General features: G+C 41.3%; 1 protein-coding gene across 1 annotated transcript; it reads right to left on the bottom strand.

The window, feature by feature from the left end:
- Nucleotides 1-1,637: 1,637 nt before the first annotated feature.
- On the bottom strand, nt 1,638-22,158 carry MOGAT1 (monoacylglycerol O-acyltransferase 1). Its single transcript, XM_010001606.1, has 6 exons — nt 22,045-22,158; nt 11,879-12,057; nt 11,261-11,462; nt 8,428-8,602; nt 4,710-4,909; nt 1,638-1,831 (listed from the first exon to the last, which is right to left on the bottom strand). Exons 1-6 carry the CDS (start codon nt 22,136-22,138, stop codon nt 1,677-1,679), a joined length of 1,005 nt encoding a protein of 334 aa, XP_009999908.1. The 5' UTR covers nt 22,139-22,158; the 3' UTR covers nt 1,638-1,676.
- Between the last annotated feature and the right edge of the window lie 14 nt (nt 22,159-22,172).

The following is a 22,172-nucleotide window of genomic DNA, read 5'->3' as shown; positions in this document are numbered from 1 at the left end:
ATGACAGAAGGGGCTAGAAGGAACAGCCCTCCTAAGGAAACCAGCCTGTTGCTGGAGATTTTTGGAGCACACCAGATCAATGTACATCATCCACTCTGTCAGGCAAATACTTATTCAGATTTGGGGCTTTAGTTCATTAGGAGTTCAGTCCTCAGATGTCAAGATACCTCCACCCTTTTCTTGAAAGACCTTCATCTTGTCAAGACCTTTTATTCCCAGAGCTTTAACTTTTTCCCAAAACCCCAACTGCATTTCTTCTGAGGAGGCTGCAGTGCAGCAAGCACACAATGTGCTCAGTGCCTCTGTGGAACCAGCACCACTGTTCCAGGGCACACCAGTGCTGAATGGGCCCAGCTGCAGTTACCCCAGACTGCCCAACAAGCTTGTGCAGCTCCTGTCAGAGCACCTAACTGCTGTAACATCTAGGCACCAAACTTCTTAGGGCAAACCAAACACTTTTCAATAAAACCTGATCTGCAAAGTGCATGTGCAGATACAAAGCATTTGCAAACACAAGATTTTACCTTTTAAAAAAATGCAATAAGATACTATCATTCTCTTCACACACACCATAATCTCACAGACTCAGGTATTTTAACTGAACAAAAGGATACACCTTCTCTCATATTTAGGCACTTGGTTTGAATGCAAAGCATCCTCTTAACCTGCTGCACCCTGCCCAGAGCTGTGCTGACACTGCCCTGGCGAGTACAGCTGTGTCACACTGCAGCAGTTTCCCACATCCTTCCCCACATCTAAGAGTAGAGAAGAAAAAGGCATAGATCCAGTGCATTTCCGTTGGTGAAGTCTCACAACTAGACTGAACAAACTGGGCTCCCCTTCCTTCTGTGGAAGTGCCTGGCATATGGTAACTTTTAATTTGCAAAAGATGTAAATTCCACCTGATTCCCCCACTAGCTCCCTTTGTATGCTTCTGTCTCCATGCCTGCCATCTCCTCTGAAGCTGGAACTACCAAACAAAGCTGCTTCATCTTCCAAACTGACAATGCAAAACACAGCTTGTCCCAAAAAAGTCACATCATTCAGTGCTTCAACACCACCCAGCAAATGAGCACACAGAAAACCCAGCGTGCAGTTCTTTCTCCAAACAGGGTCTGTTCTGCTCCACCACTTGGACAAACCACTTTTGCTGACATCCTATTCAGGGCAGAAAGCTCCTATTTTTTCTTTAATTCACATGTAAATGGCCTCCATTTCCATGGAAGAGCAGCACTGGGTTTTGATATTCTGGTATTTTGATAAATGTGATGTCATGTTTGATACGTGCCAGTAAGTCTCTCAACTTCTAATCACAAACTTCTTGGGCTTTTACTTTTCCTGCTTGTGATCTCATGCTGGGGCAATTTCCTCTGCTGAAGCTATGGCTAGGTACCTAGGTGGTAAGAACATCTGTGTTGAGTCTCTTACTAGCATTTCTGGTACAGATGAACCTAAAAGGACAATTCAAAACATCACTGGCTTCAAGGATCACACTTTAAGGAATTTTCTTTTTCCCCTCCAAGAGTAAGATAAATTCAATAAATCATCTAATCATCCCTTCTTAGAATTATTCCTTACACAAAGATAATAACAGATTGCAAAATACAGACTGGAAGAAAGAAGTCTTTCAGCACTCAGTTTTTTCCATCAGGTTTGGAGCTGCAAATGGTAATTTTCTACTCAAAGATGAGAGATTTATGTTCAGGGATCCCATAATTTCTTTTGTGGTCTTCAAATAATTGTCTTAGCTTCTGTAGATACAATGCATGCAGCTCTTCAATCTCTTCCATGGTGGGGTTCAAGTTCTGTTTTACAGGGATGGGGCTTCCCACTGTAAATCAAACACAACAGCAGCATTAGCTTTGTTGATATGTTTTTGAGTAGAACTGCTCTCCCTCCTGTAAGAGCTCCATCACAGCTCCCAGCAAGGTAGCAGACTCAAAGCACAGTTCTCTTGCCCTGGGGCCTGGTCCTGCTTTTCATAAACTTGAGCCTTGGGTCTGGTTCTCCACTTCCTTCCCCTCAAGTTCACAAAAATGTATTTAAACCCTCCATCATTTCAGTTTGGAAGCAAAAGAGCAAATGAGGAGAGGGTTAAGCTCTTAACTTGAAGAAGCAGTTTACACTTCACCATACAATCCCATGGTCTCTATGCCATCTTGCCACTGGGGTAGTTCTCCATAAGTTAAAAACAGCATTTTCAAAATGTACCTTCTCACAGTCTTCTGATCTGAATACTAAAGGTATCCAATGGGAGGGACATGCCTAAGACAACAGCAGTGTCCTCAGCCACAAAGTCACAGGAAAAGGACTGAAGGTAATACAGATTTCTTCTGATTTATTCAAAATGGGTGTCACCACCAGTGCCAGAAATGTTGTTGGCTACCTCAGCCTAGGGGAGGGGTAGAACACAGAACCCCAAACCCTGTAGGGTGTCTCTGAACCTTCCATTGCACACAAATATGATTCTTACTGAAGTGTTCCCCAGGCACCATGCAAGTCTGGTACCTGCTCTGTTGGAGTGAGAGCAAGGGGGACCATGGGAGGTAATTCCACAAGAAGTCCAGAAGGCAGCCTCCTCCTCCATAAAAACATATGGCTAAAAAGCCTGCAGTATGCTAAGAGAAGCTTCCCATGTTCCCAATCTTCATGGTGTTGTTTGACGACTACAGATTTTGGCAGCTGTTCTTGCACTGGAGGCACTGAGGACTTCTTAGACCTGACCGAGGTTACAGAGGGAGTCTGTAGAAAAGAACCCCCAGGAGCTTCTACAAAGGCTTTTCAACAGATGTTGCCACTTCAGATTGCATGGTGCTGCCCACAGGGAAGGGAAAGGGGCTGAATCCGCATTTTCCTGCTGCAGCTTCAGCTGCCAACAGCTCTCAGGTCTTACCCGGTGCTGAAATTCAGACTTGACATGACTGGGGGTGGGAACCCAGCCCTGGATTAAGAAATACCTTGTGGGGGGCATGAAATCAATATACATCCAGTACAGGATTTCCAGAAGCATAATTTGAAACAGCAAACAAGCCCCAAGCCCTTCTGAAGCAGTCTCTTCCTTTATGAGGGGAGATTTTTTGTGGGATTGGAAACTACAGTCATCTCCAATTTTCTGTGCAACTTTAAGCAACCTGCTTAATTTGTTACTTTAGAGTTGATCCAATTTCTGAAAAGCAGCAATAATTTTCAGGAAAGACAAAAGTACCTCACTCGTCAAGCCCAAAATATGCAGACTTCCTGGACTTTGGTTTTGCTGAATTGCATCTCCTTGCTTTAGGATCTGTGGCTTCTGAGCCAGGAGGAAACTGGCCAATACCAGGCCACGCTGTCAATAGGCCAACTGGCTTGGGTGGGGCTCAGTGTGACTCTGCAGCTTCCAGGAGCTGAGCTGACACTTTCAAACCTGTGTTGAGCCATACTGAGGGGCACCCCCCCCAAGAATGCAGGGATGTGGTGATAGTTTTCAAACATGGAAAACAAAGACTCTAAAGGTAAGGGATTTCTTGAGGTCATCCAACAAACTCTGTTGCAAGACTCTGACCTTGCTGATTTGAAGTGCTCCTGTGTTTTAGCCATGGACCACCTCTGTCCTTGCAGTAAATCCTACAATGATGAAGATTTGTCTCCAAGTGAAAGACATTTTAACCTTCAGAACAGATTAGATTTCACCAGCCCAAGGAAAAGCTGCATAAAATACATTGCTCTCATTCCAATGGTTTGAAAACTTATTTGCTTTAAAATAAGTGACATTTTTAGCCTGCCTGTGCACAATGTGGGCTTTAAAATTAAATATTTTCTAAAACATTTAATTACATGCACTGGTAAGATACAGAGCTGAATGAAATGTAACATAAGAATAACTACATTTTTGCCTTAAACATTTCTATTTGACCCATGCTAAAATCAAATCATCCCATTAAAGGGGGGCCCTTCTTAAATGTCACTTGTGGAATACCAGAAAAGCTCAATTTACTTTTCTGTAAAAACAGTCTTCATTAGTTCACTCAGCTCAGAACCTAAAAATTATTTAGCCAAAATATATAGGCAGTCAACTATTCCCTTTGCTTGATGCCCACCACAACTTATTGAAAGGTGTGGCTGTCAATAGCACTTGTTAAAGCCATTTAAAAAATCAAGACATTCAGTCCTACACTCCAGTGACAGCCAAAGGCTGCTGCAAGGTGCCCTCTCCCTTCCCTCCTCCATCTCCCTCCCTGTCCCAGTGAGCACCAGGTCAGGACTGCCCCAGCTCCTTCCAGCAGCCTTGCTCTGGAGCACTGCTGTGGTGCATGTGCATCAGCTGAAAACACGCAACTCCTGCTTCTCTGCAGGGCTAAGAAATGAAAGCACTGGGCATCTCACAAACTGCAGCATCCTGAACCTGCAGCCACAGCTGCAGAGCCATGGCAGCCCTCTGGTACATGCTGGACAAGCCCCTGGGCTTCTGTGAGGGTTGCTGAGGATAGAAGTCTCAGCTTCTGTGAAGATTTGGCCTGGGACAGGAAGGGGAAAGGGAGAAAAAAATTCCCTCTATTAAAAAAAAAAAAGAAAAAAAAAGAAAATTCACACAAAAAATCTCATGTTTGCTATAGATGCACAGTAACCAATTGTTTCTGTTAGAATAGATTTATAAATTTTCACAGATCTTAGCAGACACTTATGCATTTCAAAAATTTGTGAAAGCACTAAAAAAAGCACAGGGAACTTACCAACTGTATGAATAGGTTGCCTGTAAGGTATTAAGCCAAAACTGTATTGAAAAACTCCTCTAGCATGAAACAGTGGTAAAGCAAAGCCCATTATCTTTTGCAACTTCTCCTGTATGTTTCTGAGCCATGAACCTTTGGGGTTTGCAACTTGCTTGAATAGTTCATTTTCACCAAAGGAAAACACGGGGACCAGATGAGCCCTGTAAAACAATGAACACACTGAGAATCCCACATCAGCCTGCACTTGCACTGAGGTTCATATCAGCAGCATGGAAATGGTTTCACAATAACCAGCACAGAAAGATTTGGCAGCTCTAAACCTCATCAGCAACAGACATTCAGTTCTTCTGATATGCAGCTGCTTTGGGTTTAAACCAAAAAAAAGTGAGTGGCATGTAACTAGCAAGTAGCATTTGGGTAACATTTGGCTGGTTGCTACCCATCACAACTTTTAATGACTGCTCATAATAATAAAAATGAATAATTGTATATATCATAATTATAGTGGTGGATAAGATCATAATCACATTGACAAGTCCACCCTTGTTCTACTGCATTTTCTCCTTTGGCAAGCAAAGGAGCCTCATTGCTAACCTTACAATGCTCCCAGCTGGATAGTGTCAAACCCAGATCTTGGCTTTCCTCTGCCTTTTGACCAGAGTAATGCACACACTTGATTTCAGCACAAGAACCATGATAAAATACAGACCTCCTTACAGACATGACTGCAATGCCAGATTCCTCTGTTGTCAAATTCCCAGTGAAATCCTGCTGCCTCCAGACTTACTCAAAAACACTGCCCTTAATCCATTATTACGAGAGCTCAAATGCTACCCACAGAAATTACACTATCTCACTCTGGCTCCTGCACAGCCTAATAAATTCTCATTCAGTTCATGAATTGGCTTGGGAGGAAAGGCACAAACTAGCTCCTGAACAAACTACTTAGGCAGATGGAATCACTGCAGTTGTCTCTCACAAGCAAAAAACCCCACTATATTTAAAACCTTGACTGTAGTATGATATTTGATGAATGCTTAGTTTGATTAAATAGAATTCTATACAGTTTAAAGAAAAAAGAGCAGGGTAATCCCAAGCAGTCACTGAAGGATACAGAGGTGGTTTATTTGCTTTACCCAGGTCCTAGCTTTTATATCTTAGCTCCACCCAGCCCCCATTACCTTTGAGAAAAATCTTAATGTAAAATAGCAGCATTGCTATAATATTGCTGGGATTCATTCCTGCAGAGTTCTGAATGCCTGAGGAAGATGCACTGAGGACAGAGCTGGCTGGAAAGTACTGTGGACAATCAAAACCCACCTGTTTGGAAAAAAAAAACTGCTTCTGCAGCTTCGCAAGTCTGAAGACTCCCCAGAGGGGGTCATCACTCCCACTTGCTACTCTGACTGGTGTCTGCCCAAAGTTTCTTTCTCAAATAGCTCGTAGATCACCCAGCCACCTGTAAGGAAATATTGGAAAGCCTGGCACACACTGTGGCTGTCGCAAATACTCCACCTTTTACTACAACACTAAGACAAACAGGAACATCTTGTGGTGCAAGAGTACCCTGAGACTGTGGGATTTGTTTTAATCTGGCACAGGCTTTTGCAAGATGCTCTGTAGGAGGTTGAGATAGAGAACTTAGAGTTGTGAAACTAAAGGTAAGTTAACTGATTCATCATGTGTTTCATGTCTTCAGCATTTCTTCACTTTTTATCAGATACCTGTACTACCTTGGACCAAAGTGTCTTTTCCAGACGTGCAGAGGACTTGCACTGACATATTCAGGCTACATTTGACGAGTTCCTAGCTGAAGAACCACAGCTTCTCTGTGCTGGCAGTAAAGCAGCCAGGGCCAGAGAGGTCAGGTGCCTGCACTGCCCCTTCCTATCCTTGCATTTGATGGTGCAGAACAAAAGCACCAGAAACATGCAGGCGCTGATGGCAGGTGGTTCTTTTTGTTCACTTCTCGCGAGCCCCCGTTGCCCTCTCGTTCCCATGCGAGTTGGAAGCTTGTGCCACATTTTGTTACTTGTTAGAAAAAAAATGTTAAAAGCAGAAACAACTACTGGATGTAGAGCCTTGGACAAGAGCTCAGGTCTGCTGACAGTGCTGCACGAGCTGTAATAGCTCTGGTCAGACTGCCCTCCAGCCCTGCCACAGCAGTGAAGTCACGATTCCTGTGCTTCATTCAGGTGCTCAGACCCAGAATGACTTCTAACCTGGTTGTTAAGGTGACCACGTATGAGGTGTAGATTTGAAGTCATTCAGGCAGAGACGAGTATTATTACCCTATCACCTCTAGATAATAAATCTTATTCTTAAACAGGACTATAATTTGAAACAAAGAACACCAGAAGGAAAGAAAGGGCCTTTCGTCTGTTTCGTAAGTGTCCCAATGATGTCGTGTGTAGGGGATGTTTTTGAAATCAAGGCCATGAGAAGCACAGGTGTATCTAGTTTCTCAATCCCAATCAGTTTAATTGAAAGATAAACACAGTTTGAGAGATCCTGTGTGATCTCATGGATCAGACATTTACAGACATGCTCAAAAAAACCAAACTACCAAGACATTCTTCTAAACTTTATGGTTAAAAAATAAAAGCTACTGACAGTGTTTAGGATCCCACTGGAGTAAAGACTAATGTAGGCACTACAGTCCTAACTTAAATACATAAACGTTGTTTCTGGGAACAAATTAGACTAAAAGGTTACTTTCTATCAGAGAACAGGTCCTCTATGAGACTCCTAGTGATTTGTATAAGAAACCTTCTTGGAATTCTGACACAGAATAGTTTCTAGAAAAAATGGACTTTAGCATCCTGTGTGAAAACAGAGAGCTCTTCTTCTCAGAGACCACCTTTTTTCCAATCAATAGCTTAAAAATGGTTTACAGATTTCTCAGGACTAGTATTTTTTTCTCCTTGCTTCACATGTCAATATATAATCCTGAGCTGTTCAGAAGGCTTAGAAGGAAAAAGACACTGGTTCAACTATCTCTAGTATACAAGACACCTGGACCAATTCAGCACAAACACAACAGTTTATACTGTGAATATTGCTCAAAATATATTAATATAATCTCTGCTTAATTACACTGATGACTGTTTGATAGGAAAAAAAATAGCTAATTTTTCTTGATATTTTTACAAAAAATTCCCAAAAACTTACTTTTGCAAATAACATTCTTCAAAAATAAATCTTTGGAATAAAGGTGAAAGCACATCTTCCTAGACCACAATTTTCAGTAATTTAGTAAAACAGGGCCTAGCTTTCTACTCTTTTGTTTGCTTAAAGTGATAAGAAAATTCTGTAACTTCAATTTACAGAACATAAACCAGAATTCCTGGTCCACTCAGCAATAACAGCCAAGGTTTACTAACATTGTTTCATAATTCTTTCTTTTTGCTAGTGCTACTAACATTGTTTCATAATTCTTTCTTTTTGAAAAGAAAAACACAACTGAAACAAAACATCCAGATATGCTAATAACACCCACTGCTTTTAAGTCATGAAAGTCAAGGGGAGTTTTCAACACTCCCAAATTGGATCTAGGTGGACAGACTGGCTCCTATGCCAGACACGTGCACGTTCTTAGACAAGTAACTCTTAAATTCTAATTACATTAATTTACTGTATATAATGTTAAGAATATATATTTAAGAATCAACCTGTATTCAAAGCATGCTTACTACAGCAGCCCAGATGGGAAACCTACCTGTGTTTCAAGGCCATTTTAATAAAGCCCTTCCTCTTGAGGATATTCAAAGTTAAACTTCCAGGATGTGCATTCAGAGATTCTTCTGCTCCTCCGATCACAATGACAGATGCATGGCCACCTCCTTCATTATTCAGCACGTATGAGACACTCTCCTTGGATGCAGAAACCATTCCTTCAGGAGAAAACATTTTTAGAGTGACTGCTGGATCTTCAGGTACAAGTACATCCAAGTTTAAGAAATAATGTTTCAAAACTATTACAGAACAGAACAGAATTTAGAGATTTGGGTTCAAACCCCTCACTCTGCAATAGCTTTGGTCTTAGGTAAGTCCTTTGATTTCACTCTGATGAGATAAATGCTGTTTGCCTATCACAGGGGTTTTGGAATCTTCAGGGAAGAGTGTGCAGTTCTGCCAACTTAACTCCCCCTCAGAGAGATTCTGTGCCTGAGAACAGAAGAGTTAAATGGTAGCAGGTACTGTTGAGAGGCAGCAGCTAAAGCCATACAGCAAGGGCATGTAACACAGGCAGAGAAGGTTTAACAGCATGAATACAGGACTTGTGAACTCACACACAGATCTACAGTGCCAAGCTGATCCTCTTGGCTGTTTTCAAAGCTATAAAGCAGCAGCTCCAGCTAAGGCAGTGGCACAACAATGTCAGAAGCAGAAAAGGTTCACTGGTACCATTCCCAATGGCTGCATCAGCTCATTTGCTGGTAACCATAACTTGGCACTCATCAATAGATTTAGGCTAAAAAAATAGCAGAATATATGAAGCTTTCCTGGTGCTCCTAATACTTCTAATCAAAGGCACACTGTTGTACAAGCCCTTAGTATTGCTTTAGACCTTGCTCTGAACTTGGCACTTTTGGAAAAGCCCCTTTCTACAGGATATGCACCTGACCCCTCCAGAGTGTCTTTGGCCCTAAGTTTTACTTCAAAAGCTCATAGTGGCATCAATTACTCAAAAGCCACATTAATTACCTTGTATTGAATTAATACAGCCTCCATTACAATCTAGAGACCAAGTCTAGTTTGTGGTGCTGTTTTTATTGGGGGGATGCAGTTTGGTTTTGGTTGTGCTTTGTTTTGGGTCTTTTTGTTTGTATTTGTTGTTGTGGGTGTTTTTGTTGGTTGCTGTTGCTGTTGTTTTTCCTTTACAGGTTTAGTATCAAAGCATGTTATTTTGGATGCCAAGCAAATACTTCATCTCCTGCTACCTAATTTTTTCCCCATTAGGGACATTACAACATGCATTATAAAAATCTCACAAGACAGGCAAGATAATAATGATCTAGTTTTGAGAGCTGGCCACCAAGAGAAATAGCGTGCTCCGGGAACAAGTTCAGACCTCAGGGAAAAGCTCCTTCCATTCACCATATACATCCTCACAGTCACCATTACTCTGAAAAATGCAGCTGACCTGAGCCTCACAAACACTCGAATGCTGCTCATTCCCCCACCAGCATGCACCTTCTCTGGCAGAGAAGACAAGAGCCACTGTCTTTCCCCAGGACACATGTATCCCAGTGCTGAAGCAGAGAAGCCAGCCTGGCAGAGCAGCAGGGCAGTGCTGCAGCTGCTCCTCCCTGTGATGGCAGCTGAGCCTGGCAGCTCCATCAGCAGCAAAGACTGAGATGACACCGTGTGCTAGGAAAGTGGCTTTCAGCACACAGAAGATTTTGCAAGTGTTTAATGATCTGGCTGATAACCTGTGTTATACTGAAGGTCCTTTCTTGTTTATCAGCTACAAGCCTGTGAAAAACGAGCTACAGTGCTGACTATTCTTCAGTGTACTTTTAACTCATTTCTTATCTAGAGGAAAATATTTGCTCCTATGGTGCAAAGCTGACTTCCAGGCTAAGCAATGTTTAAAACTATCATCTTCCACCACTGTCAATTCCTTAACTTTACAAGGCTGAAAAAATCCCCTCAAAAATAACATTTGCATGGAAGGGCATTCTCTGGCATGTTGAATTATACATGGATATGCAGTTTTGATATCAATCTAAACAACATCCTAGGCATGTTTCTATGAATGGAGCAGTTGAATAGCTTATCTGAAATCACAGCATCTGTGCTGCCATCAGGAATAAAAGCTGGATCTCTCTCTCCCAAACCTACTCTCATGCACTAGACTGTACTTACAGTTTACTGAATTTAAGTAAAATAACTCTTGTATTAAACAACTGTGGGGAAATACTAATCCTGACTTCATTATACATTATACGATAGTTTCCCAAACTCTATTGTTTGTTATTTTTATCTTTTATTACTGCAGTACCAGTCATGAATATCACCTCTTTATGACACATGCTGCTCAGAACGGAGTAAAAAAGATCCTGTCTTTAGAGTTTACATCTCCATTGAAATTACACAAGCTTGCAATATGGTACCTCAGTCAGAAGTAGGTAATTAATGTCCAACTAGATAGATGTTTGTAATGAGTAGGACTTTAAACCTTTCAGGTAAGATATTATCCTTAATTTACTTTATAAGTGTCTGTACAATGACTAAATAATGTTATAAATTACTATGCCACTCTCTCTTGTAAATAACTGTTACTTGGTGATGCTGTCTCATAGTTCAAGGGAAAAACAGCAATTTATTTTTTTTCAGAAAGAAAAAAGCTCCATGATATCATTTAACAAAACTATTAATACAGCATTTCAAATTGTTTTGCAACAACAGTTCATTCTAAGACAGAGGTTTAACTTAACACAAATGCTGATCCTTCCAAACTGTAATTACTGAAATTACTTATTTATAGGCCCAGGAATAGATGCTACATTTGAAGCAGAAGCTGTAAATACAGAGCTTTTACCTACCAGCACTCATGACGTATTCTCTGAAGAAGGGGCAGCCGAACCAGATGGGCATGATATGAAGATAAGGAGTAAGCCCAGGAAATAAATTTTTGAAATTTGAAGCAGTGCAGAAGTTTCCAAAGGCTCCAGCTACCAGGACCCCATGAGGGTGAAAGCCAAGTATGTAGTTGTGATTTGGACTCAGTTCTGAAGTTTTTATAAGCTGAAAAATACAGACAGTGGAGGACATTATAATACTTCTCTCAGAAGGATTCTCATCAACAAGTATGGAGATTGCTCATTGACATGACTTAGAACTGATGACAATTATTTCCTTCTGAGCACTTTAAACTACTGCCCCATTTTACAGCCTAACAAAGTTTAAATAGGTATGTCTCAAGATACCACTGTCTAGCATTTTCTGTGCTGAGGCACTGTCTTGCATCCCAACCGTCCAAACAGAAGATCAGCCCCTGCCCCTTTTTGTCACTAGATCTGACTTCCTATGTTTTAAAAAGAAGTTAAGCTCACCCTGGACTGAGTGTTAGTATTTTAGCAAAGATGTTTGTCCACGTTATATGGCTATTCAAGCTGTCTGTGTTCCACTATTCACAGTACTGTGAGAAACCTTTTACTCACATGAATGGGAAAGTATTCCCTAAAGTACTTCCAAACCGTCCAGCTTCTGACCCACTGGGAGCGCCTGCCCCCTGTGCAGGGCGTTTCCCAGTCCAGGTACAGCCACAGCAGGTAAAGTACAGCAAAGAACCAGAAGTTGCTCAGGATCAGGATCACAAAGAATCCACAGCAAAACTCTGCTACAAGAGACAAGAAAGAAAACCATAGCAAGCATTAATCAGACCCGTTCCCTCTGAAGATCTTGAATTCCCAGCCCTGGTATTTTTACTAGGGATGCTACTTAAAATGTATTCAAATTAAAGTTTGCTTATTCCCCATTGTGTGAATATTGTTACACCAAGGGTGAAACACCTGCAAGGCTGTATCACCTCAGTCTATATTTCTTACTCTACTGCACAGTTGGATGACTGGGCCTAAGATGATGCTGGTTTACTTTAAGAAAACAAAAGCATAAGCTGAGAATCAACACACTTGTCTTCTCCCCATGGTGAGGATGGACAGTAATGTTTGGTAGACAGCATCTGGTTTACCCAAGGCAGAAAAAGAGGAGACAAAGATGTGATGCTCCTGTGAGTGAGAAGAAAGGAGAGGAGCTAGCAAAGGAAAGAGGGAAAGGGGGCCACAGCAAAGTTTCTTTTCTAATGGGAGAAGCGTCAGGCAATAATTTTTCCTTTCTGTTTCCTAACTCTCTACCTAAAAACCAGGGATGGTAGCTCTAACTGCCCATGAAGTATGCTTTTTGGTTGGCCAAGGAGATGCACTAGACAAGACAGACCAAAACATTAAAAGCTTCCATTTCAGCCTCTAAACATGTCACAGAATTCAGGAGTTCACTACTGCTATGGGAACACAACTCCAGTTTTAAGACCTGATACTTTCAGACCCAGGTTAACAAGAATTTTAGCATCCTACCACAATAATGATACATAGAAAGTGGATTACACACAATTCAAAAAGCCATAAAATGTTTGACTAAACAAAATATGTTACTTTGGGGCTCATGCCTGAAATAATTATTCAGGGAAACTCTGTATGGAAACATGACCTTCAAAGGGCTTGCAGAATTTTCCACTCTTGCAGCTATGGATGGAGCCAGCTGAAGCACAGTACAGCAGAACCTGCTGCTCTCCACCCTGAAACACACCCTGCAGTAGCCTGCTCTGATGTCTTCTGAACAAAGCACATCAGGTTCACAGATCAGATTAAATCAGCAGGTGCTGAGTGCCAGGTTTACAAAGGACCCCAGGCTGTACATCATGTGTTTATACAACGGCAAGGAACTCCTCACTGGAAGTCTTAACAGGCAGAGTTGCATGAAACAGTTGATCTGTGATATTTCATAAAGCAGAAGTAGTATTTTGTATGTTCCACAACTATCTGGCTTTCATGAGGGCAATACCCTGTTATATTCTAAGAGGAGTTACACCAGTGAAACATAGTGAGCTAAACACATAAGTGAGCATAGTAAAAAAATAATAATAATAATAAAAAAAAATAACGGAAGTACATCAGGCAATAATTTAGCTAACACAATGTAAATATTACCAGAGCTGAAAACTTCGAAATAAGCAGATGGACCAACAGTAAAAATCACTCATCCTAATTAAAATCAGCTTCTTTCAAGAAAGAGATCACTTGGGTGTTGAAAACTCACAGCAGATTTCCTATACCGAGCAGGTTTCAAGCTGCTGAAGTTCAGAGCTTAACTCAGCCTATGGGCATTCTTGTGTTTCCTCCAACCTGAATACTTATTTTTTCTGAACTTCTGCCAGCTTGCCCTTGTGCCTGGTTTGACTGTGCCTTCAGAGTAGAAATGGATTTATTGTCATGTGATAATTGAAAACTACTGCAGAAGCCAGAAGCAGACAGAGCAAGCAAAGCTGCTGCTGAGACTGAGTAGGGAAGAAAGGGATAAGCATTCCCACTGCTGGCAGGGAGTGGGCAGAAAAATAGGTAATTGTACTTGCTCTGAGGATGGGAGGAAGGAACAACTATAAACAAAACCAGAAACAGGATCAAATCTACTCTTTTGAAGAATACTCCATTCTTCAGTACCATTGATACAGAAGCTGGTCTTGCACAGAGAAGCACCTCAGAAAGAGCTCTACACAGCTAAATGAGGCCCATGGGCCTTCACTGTCAATGTGAAAAACTCCTCAGAACTGCAACAAACTCTAGGGACCAGCATTAATGCAGGTGAAAGATGACACTCGATTCCACTGCTCCACAGGAAGAACTTGCTGGGAATCCCACACCAGCAACATTTCAAAATAGTGCACAGAAATATTTCAGGAAAAATCATTATCTGTTATCCGAAGAGATACAGAAACCATAGAAATTTCTAGGTATGCTAATCTCAACAGAATGCCAAGGTTCATGGTCTAAGTTTGAATGAGGAGGAAGTTTATTTAATTGCTGCAAATCAAATAATTTCAAGTTGTAATGCAAAACTTGTATTGTATTTGTATTTCCCACCCTTCCTTTCAGAAGGACACTTGGGTCAGTGCAGAACCACATGACTTTTTACTATCAGTTTCCTGGCCAAAAAGCTGAAGGGTGCTTTCGATCAAAGCATCCTTGCTGTGAGAGCTAATTAAATCTGGAGTGAGAAGTGTCAGATAGCAGGATTTAATATTATATCAACATACACAAGATCAACAAACTGTCTGCTTTGCTTTAGCCAGCACGTGTTGCTGTGCACATGGAAGGGTCGGGGAGATAAGATGCTGTCAGCACTTCCTAAGGGGAGCTCAGCACCTTGTAGGTCAAAGCCAATTTACTATTTTATTCCCAATGAGACATGTGAAGCAAATACCCTTTCACCATACCTTCTTACTATTCCACTGCATTAACAGCCTGCTAGATGAGTTAAACACTGATGACTCAAAAAACAGAGAGCCTATCAACACAAAAACAGTGTTTTCTCCTTCAGAGAAGACAAGTAAAAAAATGGCAACCACTTCACTGAAATTCATAAACAAATTCCATGGAAAAGGTGAGTAACTTGGAATTTATCAGTTCACTATATCACTGCCTCCTTGGATGTCATTCCAGTATACACTGTAAACATATTTTTTTGCTTGAACTCAAATAAAAGCTTTTAAAATATCTCTGTGACGTATCGAAACAGTGAGGGAAAGAGGAAATAAAATGATTGCCATGGGACTGTGAACACTTGGTTTGCCAGCCAACACTGGCCAATCACTTTTCCTCCATTTCCCCATTTGCAACATACAGATACTCATCTGTTGCAAGAAATGGATGAAAGATATAATGTTATAAGGTATAATATGATATGATATAATGTATATAAGATATAATGTTAGCCAGCAGCACTGGCAGCCATTCTGCCTGATGATGATTAAACACCAGATGCTTCACTCATTAAATAGGCTCTGAGTTTGCAGCTCTGGGCACTAAATTCATAAAATAGTTAAATACCACAGAGATAGGAAGCAGGAAACCAGCACATTGGGTGAGGAAATACAGGTGATCCCAGCAATTGGAAGCTCCAAAGGCATCTGCAGTTACTAAGGAGTCAAAAATTTTTGAGTATTATCTGTTGTGAGGGCTGCCAGATCCAGGACAGCTCAGAGTTCCTGCTGTTTCCCACCTGTCCTTAGCAAAGCTTTCTCTAAACACATTGTACTCCTATGTCTCAAATGAGCTGGAGACCTTCAGAATTCAGTGCTTTGAACCTCATCCCGCAAAGAACATGAAAATCAGGACATCTTTATCCCACTGGTGTGCAAGTGAATACACAGGTAGAGATGCAATTTTAATACTGTACTTCTCTGAGTTTTATGAGTACACGTGCAGACCAAGACAGAAAGCAAGATGAAGAGCTCATTTCTTACATCTAGAGCCATGGTGGGGGGTGGAAGAAAGATGGCATATTCTTCAACAACCACATCGATGTATCTACAACAAAACAGTCCTTTCATCACCTTTATTCTTCAGAGCAGCAATGCCTCTGAGCTGGGTGCCTAAGGAACAGAACATCGGAGGGAACACAGACTGAGAATTGCATAGTGATGCTTTCATGCCCAATGAACAATTGCTCCTCTCAATTGTCCCCTAAGGTACCACTGATAAATTGATTTTGGCATTAAAAATTTCCCTGCTTAGTGAATTCTTTAAATAGGGGAAATGAAAAAAATAATATAAAAAAATCAGCCTTAATTTGTGGAAATATTGTAGATACTTTCTAATTTATTTATAAATAGTAAATAAAGGGGTAGAAATTTACATGAAATAACATACAATAAAGGACTCCAACAGTCCCACCAATGGAAGACCTGAGACAACAACCAACATCTCAGAGGAGGCAACCTGCCAAGGCAACCTCATGCCTCTGCAGAGTACTGCTCCACAGCTTTGACACAGAAAGTATTTTTTTAAAAAATAGAGTAATGACATCAGTACTACCCTGTTTAGAGTCTACTAGTTTGTGCAGTTCCGTCAATACGAAGATATCCACCAGAAGCACAAAAACTTGCTGCTACTTTTTACCCCTTGCAGATACGGACTCCCCAGCAAAGAACAACCTGGGAATTTATTTAAACTAACTGCACAAGAAAATCGTTGAAATTCACAGGAATTTGGTAGCCATCTCCAGGACTGAGGTGGTAAGGAGGTCAGCATTTGTTGGATACGTATCAGTCTCCCGCAGTGGAGGTCCTTTCCCAGTTTACTGGTCACAACTGGGAGTCTCAGTCACAAGGACATTGGAGCATTCCTACCAAGGGAGCTGTATACAACACTATTACAATGACAAATACAAACCCTCAGATGCCAACATTTGAAGTAGGTTTAAAGGCTTGTTTACTCTGGAATTTTGTTCCAGTTCACAAGTAAGCAGACCTTCCATTAGCCAACACGGATAAACTAGAGATACGGAGCATTAGGCACTATTGACTTGTAGATAGAGTGGTCTGGATACTGTAAATCCCCAAGTTACTAATTACCAAATCCTGAGACTGCATGCCAAATTTAGCCTACATATTTCCTGCTTCTTTTATTCCTATTTCCTTTCTTTCTCCTCAGGCATCCACCATCAGCTACATGCACACAAAGCGTGCCAAGCCAAGGCTCCAGCCTGATGCAGCAGGGCCATGTTTCTCTTCTCATTTGTGAGAGATACAAATATGCACAGACGAGGTGCTGTTCCCTCCCTAAGATGTAGGTAACAGAGGTAGCATTCCTACAACTAGTCAGTCAAGCAGCAGTAAGTACCCTGTTATTCTCTGTGATCACACATCAGTCCCTGCCCACAGGCCAACAATGAGCTTGGGCACAGATGAATACAGACTGGCAAAAACAAGTAGCAATACCAGCCAGCTTGCTAAGAAAGGCTCAGAGACCTGAGATTAATTTTCTTGGGTACTAAAGAGTTTTATGAAGAGGACTGAGGAAGAACAAGACCATTTTAGTTAGCCAGCTACAGCTAATGAATTAAATCAGCTCCAGATAACAAACCATCATAACATGTTTGGGGAAAAGTTAATTTTTTGCTTCAGCACATTATACTGATACCTGCTTTCTCAACACTTAAGTTACTTATTATTCCAGCAGCAGTATCTTACTCTGTGGCAAATGTTTCATCATTTCTACTTGTTTGGGGAAGCCAGAATCACAACTCAAAACTGCCTCCAGCCAAGTTCAATTAGCAAAGTGCTTCATCCTACATACACAGAAGTTTAATCACTTGACAACAGGATGCATTCTAATATATACTAATGCCTTTACAATATTATTTTGTGGCTTCGTGCACATTAAATTATACCTTTTCTCAGGTACTGATTTTGTATTATTAAGTGTTTTGCAAATAAACACAGGGGTGTAAGCGCAACACCAGCCATATGAAGACCAGCGTCCTACTGCTGGGTCTAGAAAGTGAACCACCGAAAATGCAACATTCTCCCCTATCGCCATCTGGTCTCAAAACAAAATCCTGGCATCTTCATCATAGCATTAAACTCTCTCTCATTTCCATCTCTCATTGTCTGGTCCAAGAAACCACCACACCACCCAAGCTACCTACTTCTGCATGTAATTTTGTACAAGCTCAAATTCCACTGTCCCTTTTCACATCAAATGCACAGAAGCTGGCAGAGAAGCAGCTCATCTCCCGGCTTTACTTTCTCCAAAATACCTTAATTTGATTTGTGTACATTAGAAAAGAAAAAGAAAAGGCTAAAGCACTTGCAAAGCAGCACTTAAATCAAGTATAATTTGGTTTTCTTTGTTTGAATTGTTTGGCCTTTAGAGGAACCCTTTGATCTACCTCCTGCCAAGGAACTGATCACTTCCTGACACAAACTGAGCCTCTCTCACAGGTGTGCAGAACTGAGGCACAGAGCTCAGCCCTGCTGCACACTTACTTACCAAGGGCAAATCGCTGCTCATTTACTGTACAAGAAACAGAAAACCCACATTGGTTCCTAACAAGACATACTATTAACTGCAGCAAAATTAACTTAGTCAAGTTCTTAAGAAAAGCAAATCCAAATTTAAAACCAAAGCTCTCATGTTAAACACCTGGGACATCTATTGTTTCCATCAACACCGACAATTTCTTTTGTGTGTATGTACCATGAAACCTACAGTACAAAAACAGGAGTGATGTAACCTCTTTGCTCTTGCCCCCAGATGGTGAAGGAGCACTTACAGGCTTGGAGATCCCAATTCTCCAGGTGACTTTCTGCTTGGGTTGGGCTGGATAATGGCACAGAGAGATCACAAGCAGGTATCAGCACACAGCTTCACAGGCAGCACCTGGTGGGTGCTGCACCAGCTTGGAACTGGGCCAGAGCTGCCCTGGGACTGACAGCCCCTGGCCAACACAACAAACCCCTAATAACAGTAATTACAGGTAGAAAACTACATCTATAAAAATCGTCTCTTTCAGAGTACCTACTTTGGGAAAAAAAGCTGAAACTCCAAAACTTCCTGTATTTGCTGCTTCAGCAATAAAACACTAATGACCTGAAATTCTGCTCCAGCCTGAAGATGTTTTGGATTTTTGCTTAATATGGCAAGAAACAGCATCACTTTAACATTTCCTTTTTCAGTTTTCATAGTGTTAGTTCTTTACACTCCACTTCTTTTAAAAGAAGAGGCGCATTTAAAACAATTCTTTTTCATGGAACTTCATCTAACCTATTTTAGCCTGCTGCACTTAGAGCACTTTAGATAGGGAACTGTATGGCAGTTTCAGCACATGGTGGGAAACTGCTAGATGGGCATTTCCCTCATCTAATTCAGAAGGTCTTAGATACAGACCACATTATTTCAGAACTTATTTTTGCTTCTGGTGTCACGCCCCTGGATAACAGAAGAACAAACTTGTCTTTTCTGTTGGAGGGCAAACTTTGGCAGCTTGCAGTACAGAGCAAGGCAGCACAGGAACTTAGCCCCTGAATTTTAAAGAGGTTCCTTTTGTATATAATGAAATTCTGTGCACATCTGTACAGCTTTTTTGAGGCAGAGGCATGTTTATGCTGCCTACGCTATACAGCCCAAGCAATGTATCTGTGGAGCAGACCCAGCCCAAGCCAGCACACTGTGCAAAGAAGCAGAAGGTTCTTTGTACTGTGCTACTGCAGCTGCCTGTTCAGGGTTTGTCAACTGATTTACACTTTCTACAAGTGGTGATGAGACTCAGTCTCCAACAACTACTGCATATATATGTATTTCAAGCCAACCTGTGACTAGTCTTTAGTCACACAAGCAAGGGGGCATTTTCACTCATTAATCCCACAGTTTCAGAAAAGCACGCAGCATTACAACAAAGAAAGCCTGGAGAGCAAGGGGCAAAGACCAACACAATGTGCTCTTTACACTAAATTTAGCTACTCATAATGGTCTCAGCTAGGAAGATAAAACCAATACTCAACTTTCAGTCTTCTGTCCAAGTCATGTTACATATTCTAAGTTGTAAGGCTCACATTCCCCTTACAACTTTTTCCATGTACCAAATCACATTTCCACATGTAACTTTCCCAATTTAAAGGATTTATCATTACCCAATTCAGCTTTTGTCTTTCAGCGCATCAATCTTTAGTGTTATCTTACTTTACCTTTTAATCTTATTGATCCATTTTATTAAGTTATGGCATCTCACCACACATCTAGATGAACAAGTTCAGCAACTAAGCCAGTACCCTACTTTTCCACCACTCTAAACAAAATCCCAGATTAGTTACCACATGGTGCTATCTGTTCATACAGATATTTTTACATCAGAAAGACTGGCTCTACATAAATCTTGCTTGGTATAAACTAGATCCAGCCCTTTGCCAACACCCAAAACAACACCTACCCTTCCAACCTATCCTGTGATGAATTCACACTGTATTTCACTTGTACTGGGGCATCCCCCATATGACTTGGAAGTATCACTTTGGAATTCTACAGCTTACAAACAATGTTTCCATACTTTGCTCAGAAAACAAAGAAAAAAGGCTGAAAAATCCAGCCATAATGTCAATCCAGAATGTCAGAAACCAAGACAATTTTCACTTCTTTAGGTAATTTAGGATTCAGCCATCTGAATTTTTCTGGAGCTAAGTGAAACTTTTTGGCCAGATCACCAGAACTGTCTTATGACTGAAAGGGTACATGTACAAAGTTACAAGGTTACCTTGGATAGCTCTAAGATAAACATCCACATCAAAGTACAAGCAGATTCTTATGATTATTATAATTCATTTATCTACCAAAATTCAAGCACTCTTGCCAGCGTATTTTTTCATGATCATGTGCACTCACTACATGGAATGTAACCAGCCATAAAACCACCTCCTTGTTGATTTCCCTTGACATTTATTCCTGGGCAGCACCAGCTGCAGAAGACAGTTGCCTGCTTCTCCCACTGAACTGAAGCAAGAGCAGATTTTCTGCAGTGCAGTCACTTCCAGTGAATACAAAAGGATGTGATTTCCTGCAGCAACCTTGTTACCAACCAGGCCAGGACAAAAAATTGTTTCCGTCCACTGCCACTGAACTTGCACTGCATTATCCTTAGATTGGAATAATGATATGTTAAGATCTAATTCAATAACAGAACATTTAAAACATGAGTTATTTACCATATAAGCACAAAAACGATCTTTATCCAACCACATATAATTTAGAAGTAACATAAACCAGCCTAGTACTAAAGATAAATCTGTGAAGGTGCTTCCTAGCCTCCATGCTTCCCACAGATAACACACATCTTTTATCTGTGGGCCTAAAAACAATTGTCTGAAAGACATCAGGCCACCATCTGAATGGCAGGATATTTGCAAGATACACAAGGAAGATACAGGTACATTCCTTTCCTCCTTGTAAGGCCTAAAGCACAGACAACCTAAGCAAAGCATTCCAAGGTTTACAGTAACAGGTAGTCAGCTGCTTCATGGCTCAGAACAGTTTAATTCCACAAAGACTACTCAATAACCACTTGCCAATTTACACAATCCATGGATCTAGTTCCAGAGACTTAAGGCTCAATTCACCTTATCAAGTGACTCATGTTATCAAGTTAACTACCATGAGATTTGCTAGTGTGAATAGATGTCTAGTGATAGGAGTCTTTTAAAGTATGAGGAAAATCCACTATAGATGAATAACTAGTAGAAAAAGTTCAGCAAGTAAAACTGTTGGGAACACCTTCTTAAAGCAAGTGAGAACACTTTTCATAAGTTTATGGAAATGGTTACATTTAAGCCAGTTCACTGTTGATCCTGATTAGTTTTTTGTCACCTAGTTAAACGAGAATTGTACTGAACTACAGTAATTAGATCAGTAATGAGAACAGCATCAGTCACAAGCCTTTCTGCTCATGGTCAGCAAGAAGCTGTCAGAGACCTAGTGGGCATCACAAGGAGAAGACACAGTCACCAGCTTGTTAAGCTCATACTTTCAAAAGAATCCACAGAAAGAAACGGAGCCCCACAAAAAAGAGAAAAAGCCATCCAGAGCTTTCGGGGAAGAGGAGACCCAGGTCCAGAAACGCGATGCTCTCGGCCGGGACGGCTGGGAGGCTCTGCCACCCGGTCACCTCTTCCCGCATGGAATCACTGACACCGGCCCTGCCCACAGGTGACGCCCGCGAAGGACAAAGCCGATTCTTCCCCTCTTTTCCCTGGGGCAAGGGCAGGAAAGAAGAAGGCTGTTACCCAGCAGGAGGAAGGAGAAGATCCACTGCAGCACGGCGACCGTCTGGATCCTCCGCTGCAGGGGGACGTTGATGGGGGCAAACTCGACCTTCATGCTGGCGGCGGGAGAGCAGCGCGGGCCGGCAGGA

This window comes from Chaetura pelagica, unplaced genomic scaffold (assembly GCF_000747805.2).
Source record: "Chaetura pelagica isolate M959 unplaced genomic scaffold, ChaPel_1.0 scaffold207, whole genome shotgun sequence".
Taxonomy (NCBI): Eukaryota; Metazoa; Chordata; class Aves; order Apodiformes; family Apodidae; genus Chaetura; species Chaetura pelagica.
The sequence above is the reverse complement of the archived record's forward strand: the minus strand, read 5'-3'. Positions and strand labels throughout refer to the sequence as shown.